At 37.0% G+C, this 17,056-nt stretch overlaps 1 protein-coding gene across 8 annotated transcripts in view; it reads right to left on the bottom strand.

Annotated features, from left to right (window-relative positions):
* The window catches only part of MPP7 (MAGUK p55 scaffold protein 7), a 158,072-nt gene that overhangs the window by 10,618 nt on the left and 130,398 nt on the right, over nt 1-17,056 (bottom strand). For 7 of the 8 annotated variants that reach the window (XM_080386016.1, XM_080386019.1, XM_080386018.1 and 4 more), the window contains 2 exons: nt 14,094-14,132; nt 5,593-5,763 (listed from right to left, as the gene is read on the bottom strand). In XM_080386016.1, coding sequence (XP_080242142.1) covers nt 5,593-5,763; nt 14,094-14,132 — 210 coding nt within the window. The remainder of the gene's footprint in view (nt 1-5,592; nt 5,764-14,093; nt 14,133-17,056) is intronic. The other variant, XM_080386022.1, reaches the window with a different exon arrangement.

Below are 17,056 nucleotides of genomic sequence, written 5' to 3'. Positions count from 1 at the left end.
CATGTGGTTTTAAGCAAAGTTCTTGCTCTTCTAGTAAAAGTGACACATTTATGCATGGAGTACTTCTTACCAGAGTCCTTTTAAACATTAGAAATACAAACCCTCATAAACATTTAAATGAAGTAGTGATATATCGGTTAGTAGTGAGAGTCAAAAATCAAAGACTGATGCTTCAGCACCTTCAGGTGCCTATTTATAAAAAAGACTGTCTGCCCTGTCTGAAGAGAGAAACACATAACGATGAAAAGCAAAGGCCTGCTACTTTGCTGCTACCCCCAAACTACAGTCTCTCTGAAAATTTTTATTTGCAGTTTCTGCATTTATAATTTTTATATGTTTACGTAAGTTAAACACACAACTACATTTCAAGTTCCATCTCTGACCTGCCTGTAAATTAATCTATCAGTATGTATAAATGTTTATTAAATATGGTTTACAGCAGCCTCTACTGGTGCATGTCTGCAGAGGAAAGCAATGTGTTATGTAGATAACAGCATTACTTTTGTTCTTATTTTTAAAAGAAAAAACGTTTATCCTTTTTTAATAGTATAGCTATTTAAGGCAAATATGGATTTTTATAGGACAAGTAATTAGAATTCTCAATATATCCTAGCGAAGTAGAATGAAACAAATGGAATTAAAATTTAAAAACACATTGTATTCCTTTCAAGCAAAAAATCTTTCCCATCAAATCTACACAAACATTATTTCCTGAGTCTACATGCTGTCAAATCAACAATATGCTTTTAGCTCTATTTATATGTAAAGAATCCAGGCTTCACTTCCTGCGACAGATGCTTTGGAAACTTAAATCAAATCTGTTTCCAGACCACAACCTCACTACTACTCCATCTCCCCTTCCAGATTACCATTTTAAAATCAACTTTAAATTTAACTACTGAAAGGTGCAGATTCTTCTTTGCAGAGTTCTCATAACTGTAGCATATGGACGCTGAAGGCTGATTCCTAATTAGCAATGACATCCATTATACTGATTTTTACACTACACCTCCCAAGTGTAATGTACACTTCTATTCTGAATATTCTTTTCATTTTGATGCAGCAGAGAAAGATGCCAGTTTCTAATAATTATGAATATGAACACAGCTTGAACTCAAGAAGAGAATAAAGCATCAGGATTGAAAAGGACAATCCAGATGATCCATGACCATAGCATAGTTTTGGATTATTGGAAATCACCCCAGGCAGCAGGATTTAGTTATGGAGACAGATTTAGAGATATTTTGTTTATTATTTTAAAGGAACGTTTATGTTGTTTCTTACTGTTGCAATTGAGTCACATAAGCTATGTTAAGTCATGCACAAAAGCACTGTAGTGCCTACCTCACTTTATTGAGGGACACTTGCGGAATTAAATTCCCAATCGTTAAAACTTGCATTAAATTTTGTAACATTCAGACATGTCTGAAAAAAACCTGAAAAAATTGTTTGATGTAAGTTCAGGTCTCAGGAGGGTTAACCCAACCAGCCATTCTTCACCCATAGATACATACTGAGATCCTAGAGGTCCATTTGAAAGAAAAAGACAAAAAAAAGAAAGCAGTCTTTCAGAAAAGATTTTGGGAGTAGGGTGACAACATCCCTGCTGGGATCATAAAGACCCTGTAGAAAACATGCTTTGACAGAGGTTCCATGGCTCAGTTACTAATACAACTGATGACCATAGTGCAATGACTGCACATGCATGTCCACTTATAGCTCAATGAGATATGTGGTAGGAAAATAGAACCTCATTTTTTTACGTTACAGTAAATTGTAACTAGCAGTGGGAATGTACTTTGAGACTTGCTGCTCACGCGAGCAGGATCAGTGAGTTCACACTAGTGTTCTCATGGGCAAGGTTAGGTGATATGTTACATCCTATATATTTATTCCTGAGCTATGCTGACCTACCCATGCCTTCAACCAGGAAAGTTTAATGAAGACACCAATTCTAGGCCTCTTTCTTCATTGTCCAGATACTCTACTTGAAGCAGTATGGCCATGGGAGCCATGTTCCTGCACTGCTGCTGTAGATCTATTACACCTCTGCAAGCCACTACTCAACACATGTTAAAGGTAACTCAGGAGACGTGGAGAGTTAGAAGCCACTTTCATTTCATCCTCGCCTGCTCTGAGACAGACCTGGTCTCCACAAAGCTCCTTCATGATAAAACCAGAGGTGAAGGATTTTTTTAAGAGTATGTAAGCAATACAACAGAACATTTCCAGCCCCGGATTCTTTTCCTTTTGCAGTGGTGACCAGAAGGACACCTTTGTGGGGAGTACTGACAACCTAATTCAGAGACAGAGAGACTTTTCTGATCGTGTCACACACCAACAGTAACTGGTCCTTCGTGGTTACACACCTCTGGTCCTTGCTTCCATCACTGTGCACTCAGGACAAAGGCATCGCCATGGGTGACCACAGCACCTAAGAGGCTCTGCATGCCTCTGGTGGTAACACTGCATGCACATAACTGGATGTGTGCTGGGGGACACGTGCTTATGGCTTGTCACTGCTGACCTTGCTTTATCCTCGCACTGCCCCTTCAGAAAGCGCTGACTTAGCTGGAACTACCCCATGTAAAGTTACGGTATGTGGCACATCCATTCTGACTCTTAGGAAATAAAATTTGTGCTAGACTGGCCCCCACAATTACTGAAACAGAAGCCTTTGTGAGCAGGACTTTCCCCTTATTAATGTAAATAAAAATTCTACTGTCTAAGTAATATGTTTCATGTTAAAATATTCTGCCTTTGCCTGACAGGTCTGCAAGGTATCACACTTAAATGCTGGAAATATTTGTGAAGGAAAACTGCAAGAATTTGTGGGCAGCCTGGGAACAGTCAGTTCCCAGAAGACGACTGGTGACATGATATTGGGTAATTTCGTTTTTTAGCAGACTCACCATATTCGTAACAACTAAAAGCACAGCAGAAGCATCTGTATCATAACTGCTTCAGATGATCTGTTATTTAGCCCCAAGGATATGCAGGACTTTATTCATGAACCTACATCTGCAGACAAGGTAAAATCTTGACAAACTAATACATCTAGCTGAACCTGAGACTAATATATATATCACACTACAGGGTGCTAAAAATTACTGTGTGCAATTTGCATTCTGTAAATTAGGCTAGACCAATTTAAAATGAAGCCAAAAGAAATTTCCATTTCAAAGCTGTCAAACTCCCTCCCCCTAAAAAAGGGCACACACACCCCCCCCCTGCTGAAAAACCCTTCCAACAGTAAATTATACATTTAGGCCTCGCACAAGACAACAGACATTTAGTGCCTCGACCAAATATAGCCAGGAATTAATTATCTGTCCCTTTGTTTCCTGGTATTAATATCCAAAGTATATTTGACGGATTATATTGAATGCTGCTACTGGCACAGAAAAAGCTTTTTCAATGTGTTCACTTCTACTATACCTGCATTGCTTAGCTCTGCTAGTTTTTCCATATTTTGCCCAAGACATTTTTATGGTATTGGCCAGACTTAAGCTGCTCTTAATATCCAGAGAAAAACATTAGAATTACTGAAGTCTGCAATAAATTTCTGAACTGCTTTTGTTACTGAAAAAGCACACTTTCTTCATTTGATTTATTACAACAAAAATCAAATGAAATCTCGAGGTATTCCTTAGATCAGACATATGCAATTTGTTATAAAAAGTCTACTTATCACACTTTTGCACTGCACTCTGTTGATGTAACTGTAAAATCAACCCAACCATGTTATTACTTGTTGTATATAGCCCACAATCTCACAGTGATCACGCTAGTAGGTGGCTGAATTTTAGTGCTGGAGAGTGACAAAACTGTTTATTAAAAACTACATTTAACGTTCCCTTGGATATGAACGATATAAAAACACAGCTACTCGACAGTTCGTAACAGTCTCTGATAGAGGGTCGTATTTCTCTGCTCTGCTACTTTCCTAATGGAGGAAACTTCCTAACAAAGCATCAGCCTATGTGCTACTGCAAAACAATAAGCAATGAGACGTTACTCATCGGTAGGAATGGTTACTCATTACTTGTTGATACTCCAATGGTTACCTTTGAAAAATGTAAGATAATACACTTTCTCTTCTTTTTTAGGAGACTGAAGCAATGCATTTTGATTAGGTAATAAATGCTGTGAGGAAGCCATGGCAGTGACAGATTAGAAGAACAGAAAGCTGACTAAGGATGACATCTTGAGTCTTCTGCAGCTATGCCTGCAGCTACGCTTACATCCATTCTTGGCCTACAGAAGTCCATCTCTCACCCACCCTTTTCTCTACTTGTCTGTTTACTTGCTCTTAACACAGTAGAAGGGTTTGTTTCTTTTCATTTATATAGTCTGTCTTTGCTGACCACAGGTATTTATTCTGTTATTTTTTTCTTTTTTTCCACATAGATATATTGATTGATCTCTAAGAGCAGAACACCAACCTAATTCTTTTGAGTTTTAGTACGGCTTGACTGTCAGGTTCAGACTAGTAACCATGGCAGTTACATTTTAATGTCACCTCCCTTCGGTTTAGTAAAGCTTTAAATATGATCTCCTAAAGCATCCTTATATGCAAGCTGGGACATCCTGTCTAGATAGGTGGACTACTAGATCAGGGAAAAACTGGATGGATGATCATGTTCAAAGGGAAGGGGTGATCGGTATGTGCTCTACTGGGTGACTCATTACAAGTGGAGTTCCTCAGGTGTCTACCTTGGGACATACTTTGTTTCATATCTGTATCAATAACCTGGAGGAGGACATAGAATGGGTGATTATCAAGTTTGCAGATGCCAAAATGGGTGATGCAAGTGACTTGCTCAAGGGCAGGGCTTCCGTTCAGAGGGAACTGATATGCTACAGGCATGGGCTGGCAGAACCTTGTGAGATTTGATGAGGACAAATACAAAGTCCTGCATCTGGGACAGACTAAGCCCCACAGCAGTAGGCTGGGGACTGACTGGCTGAGGAGCAACCTGGATGAAAAGGACCTGGGGGTCCAGATGGGCAGTAAGCTAAGCAGAAGCCCACAGTGCACACTGGCAGCAATGAAGGCTAACAAGACTGGGCTGTATCAGCAAGAGCCTAGCCCGTAGGCAGAGGGAAAAGATTATTCCCCTTCACGCGGCACTTGTCAGATGCTGGGAGGAATACTCTGTCCATGATGGGCCCTGCACATCAACAATGTTGATAAACTGGTGCAAATCCAGTGGAGGGCCTCCAAGATGGTCGGGAGCTGAAGCGCATGGCCTGTGAGGAGAGGCTGAAGGAACTGGGTATGTCTAGCCTGGAGAAGAGATGACTTCAGGGGGACCCACCAGCACTCTTCTGATACCCATTGAGAAGATGGAGGCCACCTCTCTACTGAGGTGTAGGTGGAAAGATAAGAGAAGACATGCTGGGAAGACAGGTTCCCAAAGTTGTTGTCATCAGCAACCTGCTCTGAATTCAGTGTTAATCCTGCTGAGTGGGGGGGCTGGACCAGGTGACCTCCTGAGATCCCTTCCAATCTAAATGATTTTGTGGTAAGCATTGTGCTAATCAGCACTCCTCTGTTTTACCAGGTCAAAAATAAAGAAAATAACTTACCAACCAAAACTACAAGCCTGTATTTGTCATTAGGTTGTCGTCTATATTTTGCAACTTCTTCGTAAGTTGGGATATCTGCTGTATCATACTGATCGCTCTTCTTGCACTCATACATAGATTTGTTTGTTTTTTTATCTTTTCTGCTAAGACGAAAGCTTCTTCTAAAACCAGCTGCAATAAGAACAGGATTTTTTCAAAGTAAGAAAATAAGTCTTCTCAGAACGTGAAAACAGTCTCTTCCAAACATTCGAGGACTGGTGCATGGAATGAAAAATTGTATTTATATGTTTAGTAAGCCAGGTCGTTTAGAACAATATTTTCCCACAGTTTTAAACTATTTCAGGTGCCTATTTAAACTGCAAAATTAAGATTACCAATAAAATCACAATAGTTGCAACAAGCTGAAAATATAATTACAAGTTAACATAGTTAGATAATTTGAGTATCTTCTACATTAGTATGTATACATAAGGAAATTCATGCCATCTGGACTCTCATACCACCCTTAATGCATTTCTAACAAATCACCGTGGCACACAGACCTCCAATACAACATATAGGACAAACACATCTGGTGGTTGAAAGGGTTAATTAAAATTAACTACTTGAACAATCTTCTTGTGCTTAGCTCCATGCTGATAGTATGAAAAAGTGCACAAAACTTTTCCAAAGATGTTTAAAAGTAAAACCAAACACTGTTAAATTCCAAAACACTGTGAAACATCTTAGACAATACAGCACCCATATTATAGATATGTTAGCATGAAATTAGAAGTTAATATACCTATTAAATTTGCATTTACTATTGCATCAACAGTGGACATCCACAGGGCCTATATAGAAGACTGGAAATTTCACAGAGCTTTTAAGTACTCTCAAAGGAGATAATACTAGGCATTTTCAAGCAGAACAGCACAAAACTCCCCTTCTACACTATACGTTAAAAACTGATTTATTCCTCTGTTAATGATTACATTACAGTTTTTCAAATAAATCCTTTACATTGCATTATATTACATTTTGTTGGTATCTCTATTGCACCACTTTTTTTTTCTAAAAAGAACTAGAGGAAGGACTGCAAAGTGATTTCATTATTTGGGGGTAATAAAGTAAAACACAAACTACACTTTAAATACTGGAAAAAAATCCCAACACCCTTTTTTTTTTTCTGCCCGGAACATTTCATAGGATAGTAAACACATGTAAACTTTCGGTGACCCCAGATTTTTCAGCAATATGTTTTCATAAACTTGTAACAGCACTTATGTTTAGGTGTTTGAGAAGTAATCATATTACAGTTTTTTCTTCAAAGGTAGTATATGGCAAATTCAAGACCCAGTTCTGCAAATACTTAGAACCAGATCTGAAGCAAAATCCTAGAAGGCTTAGTCACAGGCTTAGCATTTTGTATGCACAGAGTTCCCCTTAGCATAGATCTTTGCAGAACCTGGACCAGAGAGGATGTTAACTAAGTTATTTTACTGATGTGAGCCCCAATACCTACGGGAATCCGTAACACATACACACAAAAAGGGAAGAAAAATTTCTTTGAGAATACAGTGATGCCATAGAATCATAGATTCGTTTAGGTTGGAAAAGACCTTTAAGATCATTGAGTCCAAGATCCATTCATATTCAAAATATGAACAAGTAAAATGAAAATCAATGAAAAAGAAGAGCTAGCATGCACAGAAAAGGCTGATGACATTTTTAAGAGCTACAGTATTGTCTAGACTGAGGACATGGGCTGGGATGGAAAAGGGACAAAAATATGAAATATGAAAACAATGAAATGAACGGAGTTATGTCATTACTTAAAGAATACCACTAACACTGAAGTGACTGCAGTCAGAAAAGCCCCGCTGGGAGTGCAGATAGCTGCAAGCTTACACACTCAAGAGAAGGTCTAGGAGATCTCGTCTGCCCTAGGGTGAACTCCATCATGACACAAAGATGTTTTCATGCTACATAACTACACCTAACTGTATAGGCAGCTATGTAAAGAAAGGTTAAAAGTAACATTAGCAATACAGATACATGAAGCAAGTTACAAGTTTCCTAAAGCCTCATCTAAAAGACTCCAGATAAAAAAAAAAAAAAAAGCAAAAAAAAACACACACAAGAAAAAAAACCCAAACACATCAGTTGCCCTAAAAGCAAGTGGAAAATTGTTCTGAATCTTTTTCTCTATAATTATTTTTGTATAACCTTTTTAGGGGGGGGGACAAAAAAAGAATGGATAAGGAAAATAAAAAGAAAATGAAAGAATAGTTATTCAACATTTGCTATGAAACAGTCTACAGAATAAAGAGTTTTGTCACAAAACCCAGAATCCACATACCTGGAAAAGGTAAATAGTAAGAGCAGTGATCAAATGAAGCAAAATCAATTGTCTCCATTCACATTTGGTGTCAACCTTACAGATACCAAGAGCTCCGTGCCTTTGAGTAGCTGTCAGAGCGCCATTGCCAACAGCTTCTTAACCTCGTCTCACATGGTGAACTGTGGAATCTTTAGGAAAAACATTCTTTTTGCAAAATCTTCACATCAATTCAATCTCTGCTGTTGTTTTACTAAGACCACTTGTGATTGTTCCTCTTTTCTCCATCCACTTTATTCAGACTTAATTACCAACTACCAGGTGGTGGGTTACTAAAGAATTTTTTTTCATCTTTCTCTTAAAAGAGGAAAAAACCCAGATATTTTTTTTAAATTAATCCAAAAGGATAAAAACTTTCAGTGCTGTCTTCAGCCTGATTCATCCTTTGTCACTTTTACAGGCTGCACATAAAGCATCACACTCAAGTGATACAGTACCACTGCTAACATGGGTTTCCTGATGAAGGCATTTGATACTCTGTGACTGAAACTCAACGGTAAAATGAAAACAGTAATACTGTCCTGTATATTAAGAAGAGTCAACAAGTTCAACTAGAACTTCAGACATTATAGAAAAGCTATTATATTAATTAAAAAACCCAAACACGTGAGCCAGAGATAATGAAGCAAATTTCCAGTATGGCTGATTTCTATGCAGTGTGCTGGTGAAGATATTCTGTAAAACTACTGGTTACAAACCTGTGATACATTGATTATTTTGACACTTTAAGACTACTGTCAATTTTCAAGTTGTTGTAACTTCTCCTGAAGGCCCATCTCAACAGTCCTATTCAGAAACCCAAGAAAGCTTGCTTTAAGCAGCTTCAAAAACCAAGGAAAACATGCAGCTTGGAGAGGAAGGATGAGACGTATTTCAAATATATCCAAGATTTTTATGATACTGCTACTGCATTCCTGGAAACACGATTCCTCCTTTCTCACATCTGCCATTATTATGCCCTCACATATGTGGCTTAACTTTACTGTGACCTTCAGAAGCTATTTTATAAAGAACCATTAATAAGTATTTTCTATTGAACTCTGCATTTATGATCACATTATATGTTGGGCAGCTATGACTGGAAAAGATTCAGCTGAACTGAAACAACATTGTACTTGCAAAGAACAAAACCATCTATGAACAAGCAAAAAAATGTTCTGCAAATGTTTCCATATTTTACAGTTCAGGAAAGATGAAAAACAAACTTCATATATTTAAATTAACAATAGAGAATTATTAAAAATATTGTGAAAAATCACTACAGAAAACCAAAACCAATACTGATATGCAATAGAAAAATAAAGTTTCTATAAAGTGATTAAGCTTAAAAGTGAATTCCTATAAAGAAAAAAGGGAAGAAGCATTGCTTGCCCAGAACATTTGATAACATAAACCTTGATGAATATGAAAGGAGCTGCAGGCTACAATGTCTGTGGAATATGGTTATCAGCAGAGATTAATCCGAGTTGCCAAGTATGCAGACTATAAAATAAAAGGGGAAAATTCTGTCACTAAAGCAACATAAAATCCTGAACACTGAGAAGTTTGCACCAGCTCACTGGTTTCAGCTACATGACTAGAAGCTTACTGAACATGCAAACTCATAAACTACTGTGGAATGTAACTGATTTGGTGAAATGAGAACAGCCTCTGGGAAGAAAATATCAAGAACAAATGTTCTCAAACTACAGATGTCTCCAAACCTTATAACACTTCTCAACATGAAATAAAAATCAAAAGCTGCTACTAATAAACTTAATTAAGGCCCAACAACAATCCAAGAGAAACCACTTATATCTCTAAGAAAAAAAAGAATGAAAAAAACCCCACCAAACCCTAGCAGAAAAGTGTGATTATTATTCCTTTAACCACTACAATATACATTTGGTCATCTTGGAAGAACATCCTTACATTAACATGGAGAAATCCACTCAGACCTCACACAGAAATCCAGACTGAAAACAGGCAACACATGAACCTGTCTCCCTTAAAATACTTTAAATGACGCTGATGTAAAAAGCTGTGCTTATTCAGTTTTAATTATATAATTCTAAAGAAAAAGAGAACAAAAGATTGTGACTGTGTTGTGCGAATTTAAATCCAAATATATTCATGAAAGTAGAAAGTTAATTTCCCAAATTTAGAGAAATCACGCTAACAGGAAACACTGCAATTTAAATTCACCTATGCTTCAAAAATTCATCAGTGAAGCTCCAGAATGCTATAAAGCACTTACACATGCTTTTGTTCATTTTCATTCATTAAAGCAAGTGCTTGAATATGTGTTTAATTTAGGTATATTATTCACTGAATTCAGCCTAATCTTACATAATGTAGAGTGAGCAAATACTGTTTAATTGTAAATACATTTCCACTAACTTTTTGTATTCGTGTTACTGACAAAAATAAGTTTGGTACCATGGTCATTATCTAGGTTTGTATGAACAGAATATTTTTACTAGATATTTCTGGATTTTTATTTTCCCCCAAATATTGGGATTTTTTTTATACCGGCTCGTATACTGAGTATTTCTATTGTTAGACAGGAACTGCACAAACACAGAGCAGACTTCTCACTCTGCTTGCTTCTGGACTGATTCCCAGCTTGCACATTTAGACAGGGTTAATAAAAATTTAGATTATGTCTGGATTTTTAAGACAAAATTGAGAATAGTAAACAGATGATATTCATCTATATTTACTGTATGTTCATAAAGGTTCAAGTAATGTAACTAGAATTTAAGTTTGGCAAAGGCAAACTCTTAATGTTCTCCCCAGCAATTCCTCAGGAAATTACTGCAGAAACACACGATACTATACTGTGACTTAAGTATTAGAATTTGGTGAAAATTCATTAGATTTATCTAAGTCACTTTTGAGGGCAGGATTCAAAATAATAGCAGCATAATCTTGGACGTAAAAGATCTGACCCCAAATGGTACAGACATTCTGCTTTCTGAAAGCTGCTTCTTCTGTTGCCCTTCATGACCACCTCGTGTGTGCCTAAAGCACAAATCCTTTCTGAGAGGATCAGATGTTCACGGAATATCCTGGTTCACAGATTGAAATGCCGACAAATACAGAGCCCTAAACCCACAACGAGCTGTAACATCAACTGAAAATTTTTTAATGGATATTAGAACTGTTGTAGTTCACTTGATTTGATTTTACATACCATCAAAAGCAGCATGAAATATGACTTGCTCATTTTGGGTTTAGGAAGTAATCAGTGTCCCCATACTTTGAAAACTGTTTCTAGAATTCAGGCATACGAATGATTTACCACACTTCAACTTACCGCATGCTAATGTCCATAAGTGTGAATACGTACAAGGTAATACAGGCCAACTCCTTCATCAGCGGTTAAGATAATTCAGACTACCTCGCTCTTGTAACAGGTTACAACATACAGACAGTTACTCAGGTGTCACTAAAACACCCTGAAGTTGCTGGTGTGATCCAGGCCCTTCAGTGACAATGTTTTAGGGTTTGTTTTCAGTGTAGCATGTTTAATCAATAATAACGAAGAGACTTGCCTAGAAATGTTTAGTTACTTTGTAGTCTAGAGTACCATAAATGCCTGTCATCTTTCAAGAGCATGCACATTCAGAAAAATCGACATGTTCAGGGTTTACCTCAAAAAACATTACTGCAAAACACAGGTGGACACTGAGAATAAGCTGTTTTCAAAAATCAGACGTATTTGTTTTCCCACTCTCCTAAAAAGCAACAGGCGGAAAAAAACCCAACAAACCTTTGAAGGCCTTCACCACCCCCGGGATTGAAGGAATATATGCTCAGACCAGTGGGAAAGAAAGAGGCCCCCCTGAGCAGGAAGGTTGACTGCTGCAGTTAGATGTGTAGATGTGGTGTGGGCTCCCAAATACCTAACGGAGGGTTTACAAAGTGTCTCTGCCGAGGACTCCTTTACCTTACAGACTATCAGAGTTTCACACCTTGCACAGCACACAGAGGTAAGAGTTTTGTGTCCTCCCTGCAGCTGGCCAGCAAGTTTTGTTCAAATTATTACACTTTAGACAGTGGCATTTGTCCAGCCCAGAAAGTCATTCTACAGCAGTTTGTTCCTTAAGAAAATACAACTGAAAAATGATTTAGGAGAAAAGAAAACTTAAATGTGCCCAAATAGGACTGGGCTCCTAATGGCTTGTAAAACAAGGGGACACTGGAGTGCATGAGACAGTCTGAATTACAAATCACTGCGTCTTGTCACCATACACAAAAGAATGGTAACATCGACTTTCCAAAGCCTACCTGCTTCATCTTAAGATAGGGTAATTTTTAATGAACGATTCTTAGTGAAGAGCTCCAAGGAACCTCTGATTTCTAAACCAAATAGCTAATTATTCACAACCAGTGAATATACTTCTGTCCTCACTCCAAAACTGGTCCTAACCTTAGACGAGTCATCTTCTCCCTGTTGTTCTTTCTGTCTTCTGGCTCTTCTCTCCAACACCCCACTTCCAACGGCACTGACTCAGCACGAGAAGGCTGAGAGCTCTGGACCGATGGCAGCACTCTGCTATGTGGAAGCCCTCAAGAGATAAACCATTGCCTGAAATGTACAGTAGTTCTCCAATAAATTTTTTAAGGTTTTGCCTAAGTAAACTACACCCTATCTTGATTTTTTTGTTTGTTTGTTATTTGCATCTGGGACAACAGTAGCTTCTTCCTCAAGACACCTTACTAGATGACTGAGCCTTTTCGGTAACTGCAGATCAAAATGTTTCACTGAAAGGGCTACAGCACTAAGAAAAGGTGGACTCTTTTGTCAGCTTCACTCTCAAATAAAGCAGCAGCCCACTAAGATCTGATTGCAAAACCATGATAGTCTCATATTGAGAATTCATGCAATATGTATCTGCACACAGAAAGAAAATGGGGGGGCGGGGGGAAGCTGGAACATCTTTTCTGTTACAGAGACAATTGGATAAGGAAAATGCAGTTCATCCGGAATCGCATCCAAAGTATCATTTGCCAAGCATACTTCAATCCCTCAATACAATTACAAATCAACCTTAATTTAGTTGATTAACAAACAAAGGTAAGATGTTTTAGCATGATCAGATGACCACTAGTTCCACAAGTATGTGATGAAATTATACCACACTAAGGTTTTGGAAAGAGGTCAAAGTTCTTTCAATTATATAGTTTGTGTCTTCCCTATGTAGTTTATGCACCACATTTAAGAACAGCATAACGCAACATGAAAACCATCTCTGATTTACAGTACTGCTCTAGGGTGTTTCAGTGAGCCCAGTGGCTTGGAAGTACTGAAGTACTTTGACAAGTTTCTTCCCATTCCTCTTGTAGTAGGAGGATGAAAGCCTTGGGAAAAGGGCTGGTTGCCACAAAATCCGCTTCAGCCAGCCTTCAGCTGGCAGGAATTCTGGACAGTTTCAACTAAAATATTTTTACATAGCTTTTTAAATGGCACAAATTAGAAAGTTGAAACATATAACGGAACATTCACCTTTTTTAAATGTTACTTTTGTTTGAAATTTGGAATCTTGAAGCTGAAGCCAAAGGACTCCTTCCCCTCCTCTTCCCCTCTCCCCGCAATGATATGTTGAGCTCAGACTAGCTTTAAAGCTACATTTAAGCTATTGAGTTATTATGACTTATTTTGTAATGTGGAAAAAGCACCAGTGCCTGCTCTGTATTCTCACTGAATCCTCCCAAAATTGTTAGATAGACATGTACAAAGAAAAAAAGTGTAAGCAATGCTTGGACAGAACTGAGAAAGTATATCTTTAGACTTACTCAAACTTTTCATGAAACAGTAACCTTCCTGTTTCATTAAACACATTAACGTACTTTAAGTCAATATTTTCCAAAATTTTTATATATATATTTATTTTGACTTTAAAATGAAACCAGTATTTTAATAGCTGATGTTTAACCAGATAAAAGCATACACTACATAAACCCTTTATGTCAAATCCAATGAGCCATTTTTAAAACCTTAATATTCATGCTTTTCTCATGCAGAGTAAGGACATTTGTATGCAGATTACCCCCAAAAGCAAAGTGGACACAGTAGTTCCAGGGAAAAGAAGCTGAAAGAAAGGAAGAAAATTTTCTTTTGTAACCAATTGCTCACCTAGATAGGATCCACTGTTGTGGCCAGCACATTCAGCATCTTCTGGACGAAGGGTAAAAGCATACAGAATAAGAGCCAAGAAATAAAGCAGAATAGTTAGAAGCCCAGCAAAAAATACAGAAGAAATTACTTAAAAAATGACAACTGTACAAAGCATAGCATTAAAAAGCCTTCAATAAGCCATTTTCTTAAAAACATAAAACAACATTTATTGTTTTATATTTTAGCTGGAGATATTTTGGAATTTTGCAGCATGCACACTGATCCTTTTACCTTTTCAAGCAAAAATTGTGGCGACAGCAAACATTCTAAAAAGAATTCTAACACTGTATTCACACTTTATCAGTTAATAGAAAATATGATGCCACTTAAAAGAAAGCAAAATGTATTTGATGTAAATCAAGCTTTTTTTCATAAATTATAAATTATCAGACTTTAGCTTTAAGTTTTGGCTCACTGGATTAGACAGAAAGGTTTTTGATCAAAAACACATCCTCTCATTTGATATGGAATGGCTATAATGTATATTTTTATATGCCAGAGGCCCTTTGATCAAAAATATGAGCTACAATTTCTAATGCCTTTATAAACAAAGGCCTCTTAAGTTAAAGATTAAAAAAATACAAGAGATCAGCTGCTATTACTTTAACATATGCTGCACGCATAACAGTTACCAACTACACTCATAGGGAAAACAGTAAAGACGACACTGCATCGATGAACTTTCTACCATCTCAGAGCAATACTTTGTCAGCATTAATTACAAATATGAGACCTCTCATGGCCAGGTAATTAAGTTGGAACCATCACTTTCCATCCCAGCCCACCAAAGTTTTGCTAGTATGACACTACTTTTCTATGTCTTCCAGAAGTTCAAGAGAGAAAAAGCAGTTTAAAACAACAGTTCTAATTACTGATCTTTACATGAAGCAACTAGGAACATTCTGGTATTTTTATCTCCTTTAAAAGATGATTCAATGTATCGGGTGGCAATATAAAATATAAAAATATAAAAGCATTATAAGTACAACATCTCTTAGAAACGTTGGACTATATTCAATTTAATTCTAAACACATGTTCTCTAAATAAAATTATTGGGCTATGCAGGGAAACTTTTGTACATGTACCTTCAATTTCCTCTGAGAAGCACAAAGGAAAAATAGGAAAGGAAATCATTAAATGGAGCGAAAACATAACTTAAGAAAGAAAAGTTAAATTGAAGAAGAAAAATGCACCTACCACACTCAACCGCTTCCTCATCTTAGAACAGCCAAAAAAACAAAGTATTATTGTTTAATACTTCATAAATAGGAAAAAATTTAGCTATGTAAGCTACTCTAAAATCCTCTTGATAGCACCTATTATATTGAGCCATATACCAACATACCGGTACTGAGTTTAACTGACATGTTTAACTACACTCAGTTTGAAAAGAACCTAAAAAGACATTGAAATATTATGTGCACTTTAAATTTCCTATATGAGATTCTTCCACTGTTTATTTGGTAGCAATGACCTTACCCAGCTGACATGGAAGATCTCTTTGTTATTAAAGGCAAAGTTTGTTAATTCCATTTAATCAGTCTTAACCTAGAATTTCTAAGAATCACTTACCATGAACATGATCTCAGTATTTTTCTGCACTTACAGTAATAGCTGCTACTGTCCTTGGGGCTGGGTTTTGGAAAGGTTTTTTGCCTTTTTTTTTTTTTTTTTGAATGTCTATAGTTGTAGCTGCAAAAATACTGAAAGAATTTATATACCCTTGTCATATTTTTGCTGTCACTATCCTAATATAATAGATCTACCTAACACTTTCTGCTTACCTATAGTAAGTCAATAATTTTCTGCGTCCTTGACAGTGGATAACATACACTTTCACAATCATCTTTGGGCTTTTATGTAAAAGCAAGATAAATAGAATGAATTTTTATTCACAAAGATACTGTATACTAAGGTCTAGATTTATTATAGATATTAGATATTTATTATAGATATCTAGACATTTTACAATCTACATCTCATACAAATTTCCTTTGGAATCTGGATAAGTATGCCCCAAATATAAAATATAAATATATAAAAAATATAAAATAAAAAATATTTCAAAGAGTTTCCATGAAGCATGTCTTTCCTTGGAATGTGAAGAAATTACTCAAGAGATATTTTACAATCTTTTATGTGTAACTGATGTACCAAAGGCTAGGTTCCAAAGAGCTTTTCTCATCTCGTGTCATGAAATGGATACAAGAGTCTTTTCTGCCCGGGGAAGAATACTGTTTTGCAGAATAATTTCTTGGTACCTTTTTTCTTGAGGACTTACGTTTAAAAATACTAATTTGGAAGATTTCTCTGAATATTATTTAAAGTTTATTTATACACTCAAGGTGACCATATGGTTTTAGTAGGCTGGAAAGTCCTCTAAGGTGAGCACTGCTTGGCTGACCACATCTGGTGCCTTAAAAGAGTGCTGTCATCTTTGTGAGTTGAGAGTGAAAGCGTTGGATCCTTTTCCCTCTCCTGACCTTAAAAGCTCCCAGTTCTTGCAATGACAAACGCCCTGAAGCTGGACGGCTTCCAGGTACTATTTATTTCTCCTTCTCCGTGCTGAGAGACCTCTTATATTTCCTGATATGTATGGCAAGTTCTCCTGCATGTCCATTTGCATGACCTTCAATAGGCTGCAATGTGTCTCCCAAAAATAAGTTACTAATGCTCAAAACAGGTTCACATCAATATATCTAAAAAGTCCCCTGAATTCAACAAAGTTATTTGACTTAACTAGTGACTCTCCCTTTTAAAGCGTTCCGTTTGGTATTTTGTCATTGGAAACAGGCAAGTCCTCATTTATGAACAGGAAAGACTGGACCAGGAGAAAAAGAGGTCTGTACCTACCCACAGGTGCATGTTCACTCAGCTCTGACCACTGCAGACCTTCAGAGGAGATCTGCAAGTGTGGGAG

This window comes from Falco punctatus (assembly GCF_963210335.1).
Source record: "Falco punctatus genome assembly, chromosome: 4".
Lineage (NCBI taxonomy): Eukaryota > Metazoa > Chordata > Aves > Falconiformes > Falconidae > Falco > Falco punctatus.
Note: the sequence above shows the minus strand (reverse complement) of the source record. Positions and strands in the feature narration are given on the sequence as shown.